Genomic DNA, 2,373 nt, shown 5'->3' with positions numbered 1-2,373 from the left:
TTATTAAAACAAACACTTATTTTGCTCAGAGAATCCAAAAATGCAATAATATATAGGGTATTTCATTTAGAAAAACACAACTTTGATACTTTTATGCTTTTTGGGACACTCTGTACATTACAAAAATATTTTTTAAATGTGCACCCGATAGGCGTCTGTGGATTCATCAGATAATAATTTGCAAAAAACAAGCGGGCTAGCCGCAAACGTCCGTGCCGTATAGCGTGAATAACCCTGTATAAAAAAACACAAATCAAAATGTAATAAAAGCGGATTTTATTTAAAGTCGGTCAAATACACGTTTACAGTTTGCCAACCAAAGCCTCCATCAATCGCAAACGACTCTTCACTTTTTTGTAGGCAACGTATACTGCTTCCATAGGTTTTTTGTCTTCTTTGGTTAGAGTTCTACATAAGTTAATATGCATGGGTTTCTCAAATTCTTTTATTCTGCATCTGAGCTTTTTTTTCTCCTCTACAATCAGGCTCATTTGTTTCAATAGATCTGGCTTGGTTAAGCAGTGCCAATTCTCCGGCAGAAGGGTGTCGTTAGAATCTTCAAGAGTGCATTTGGAGGAGAGCGTTTCCGTAGGCTCCGATTCGGTTTCGTTGGAGGACGAGGTGGATGGCACAAAAAGCATTGCTTCGTTTTCATCGATTGTTGCGAGCTCTCCGCTGGTACTCATCTAAAATATTGTTTTGTTTAAAATTTTATAAAAATCGGATCGAATACGTTCGTTCCTTGCTCCAAAAAAATAACATGCTTATTATTACATACAGTACTTACACTGGACACTTTGTGCACCATCTGCTTCAAAATTCGGTAGCGATCATAAAATGGACGCACAAGGTCTCTGTCTTGTTTGGTTTGCGGACGTCCATGAAGTGACTCTAAAAATAATAGGGCCTTTTGAGTTTCAATTTTTTCTTCTATCAGTTCCTCCGGAGTCATCGTATCTAGATCTACGTTCTTATTACCAACTTGAATCCTTAATTTCTGCAATAAGAGACCATTTAGTAAAAGTTTCATTCAGTAAAACTGAAAATTGAGCTTTTACCTGCCGGATTTCATCAACGGTTTCTTGCAGAGCTACTGAGGACTCTCCCGTGTGGTTTAAGTGCATTCTGGAACACCCAACCGAAGTTTCCGACAATTGTTTCTGTTCTCTCTTCAGCTTACTAAGTTCCACGTACAGGTTCCTTATAGTGCCATCTTTCATTTTGTCAAATTGGGTTGGTTTGGATCCCGTTTTCGATTCGAAATCAGCTTCGCTCATCATTATTTTCCTCTTACAACTATTGATTTGCTTGTTCAATTTCTGAATTCTTTCGTCCACCGGGTTTCTAGAAAGCTTGGCGATGGGTGCAATTTGCGGCACGTCTGGGTCCAAATAGATCCGATGAGTTGCAATGATGGAATTTCTGGGCGACGAAAGCATCTTATTGAAGGCGATCAACTGGCTGGGCATCGTTTCCATGTCTTCATTCACCTGGTTCTGCGGGTGGGAAACCAGAGGTTCGGTGCACTCGACTTGTTCGTGGAGCGTCGCAAAATCTAGAGCGGGAGACACAGAGGTGTGCGTCGGACTCGGAGATCGTTGTGTCGGCTGTTCGCACAAATCCAGGAACTTAAGCGTGGTGACTTCGGTCACGCCTTCATCTACAAACCGATAGAGTAAATGTGTGCATTCAACCATCCGGAGCATCGGCAGCTTTACTTGATAAATTTTTTTTAGAAGCCTCCAATACTTCGTATTTCAACTTAACCCTTGTAGGACCTCGTACTTTATGCCTTTTTTGTGGATGCTTCTTGCTTCGAAAGTTATGCGCTCTGGAAAAACGTTCGTGCGAGCGTGTCTTGTCATATTCGGCTTCGTCATATTTCACAGGATCGCTTTCGTTCCTTTTCAACGGCGATCTATTCACGTTCTTTTCGTCAGACATCGATTTAGGAAAGTCGCCAGAACTGGACACCCGGCGTATTCCGCTATCTTTGTCCGATGGTTTCAGCAGTACCGGCCTTTCTTCGGAATTTGATCTAGTTTTAACAAATATATTTATTATAAAATACAACCCCATATTTTTTAGCTTACCAGGAAATGCAATTTTTAATTACCTGTCGAATGGTACTAGGATGTTAATAGCTAAGTTTTTGCCTTTTTACAAAATACGTCAAATAGTCGTTCTGTGCACCATTTGGTGTGGTTTAATTTAACGTTCCAATGAATCTAAGTTGCCTATGCCATTTAAACATGTCAAATCATTTATTTTATTTGTCAGTTTAGACTGCAAAGTCTCTTTTTGATAGCTAGAGTGGTATTGTTTTTTCTAATTGTAGACGTGTTGGTCGTTATTTTAATATTCTTATTGTGT

General features: G+C 39.7%; 2 protein-coding genes across 4 annotated transcripts in view; one reads left to right on the top strand and one right to left on the bottom strand.

The window, feature by feature from the left end:
* LOC109537453 (tubulin glycylase 3A) overlaps nucleotides 1-2,373 on the top strand; it is a 65,761-nt gene that overhangs the window by 58,148 nt on the left and 5,240 nt on the right. The window lies entirely within an intron of this gene.
* LOC109537456 (protein FAM13A) lies at nucleotides 260-2,038 on the bottom strand (the record flags this gene model as incomplete). Its single annotated transcript, XM_019904201.2, is given in 4 exon segments — nucleotides 260-686; nucleotides 788-997; nucleotides 1,059-1,660; nucleotides 1,719-2,038. Coding segments are annotated over 4 exon segments (1,516 nt in total), but the record flags the coding sequence as incomplete, so codon positions are not given.

This window comes from Dendroctonus ponderosae, unplaced genomic scaffold (assembly GCF_020466585.1).
Source record: "Dendroctonus ponderosae isolate FM_Combo_2020 unplaced genomic scaffold, Dpon_F_20191213v2 Dpon_F_20191213_3, whole genome shotgun sequence".
NCBI lineage: Eukaryota > Metazoa > Arthropoda > Insecta > Coleoptera > Curculionidae > Dendroctonus > Dendroctonus ponderosae.
The sequence above is the reverse complement of the archived record's forward strand: the minus strand, read 5'-3'. Positions and strand labels throughout refer to the sequence as shown.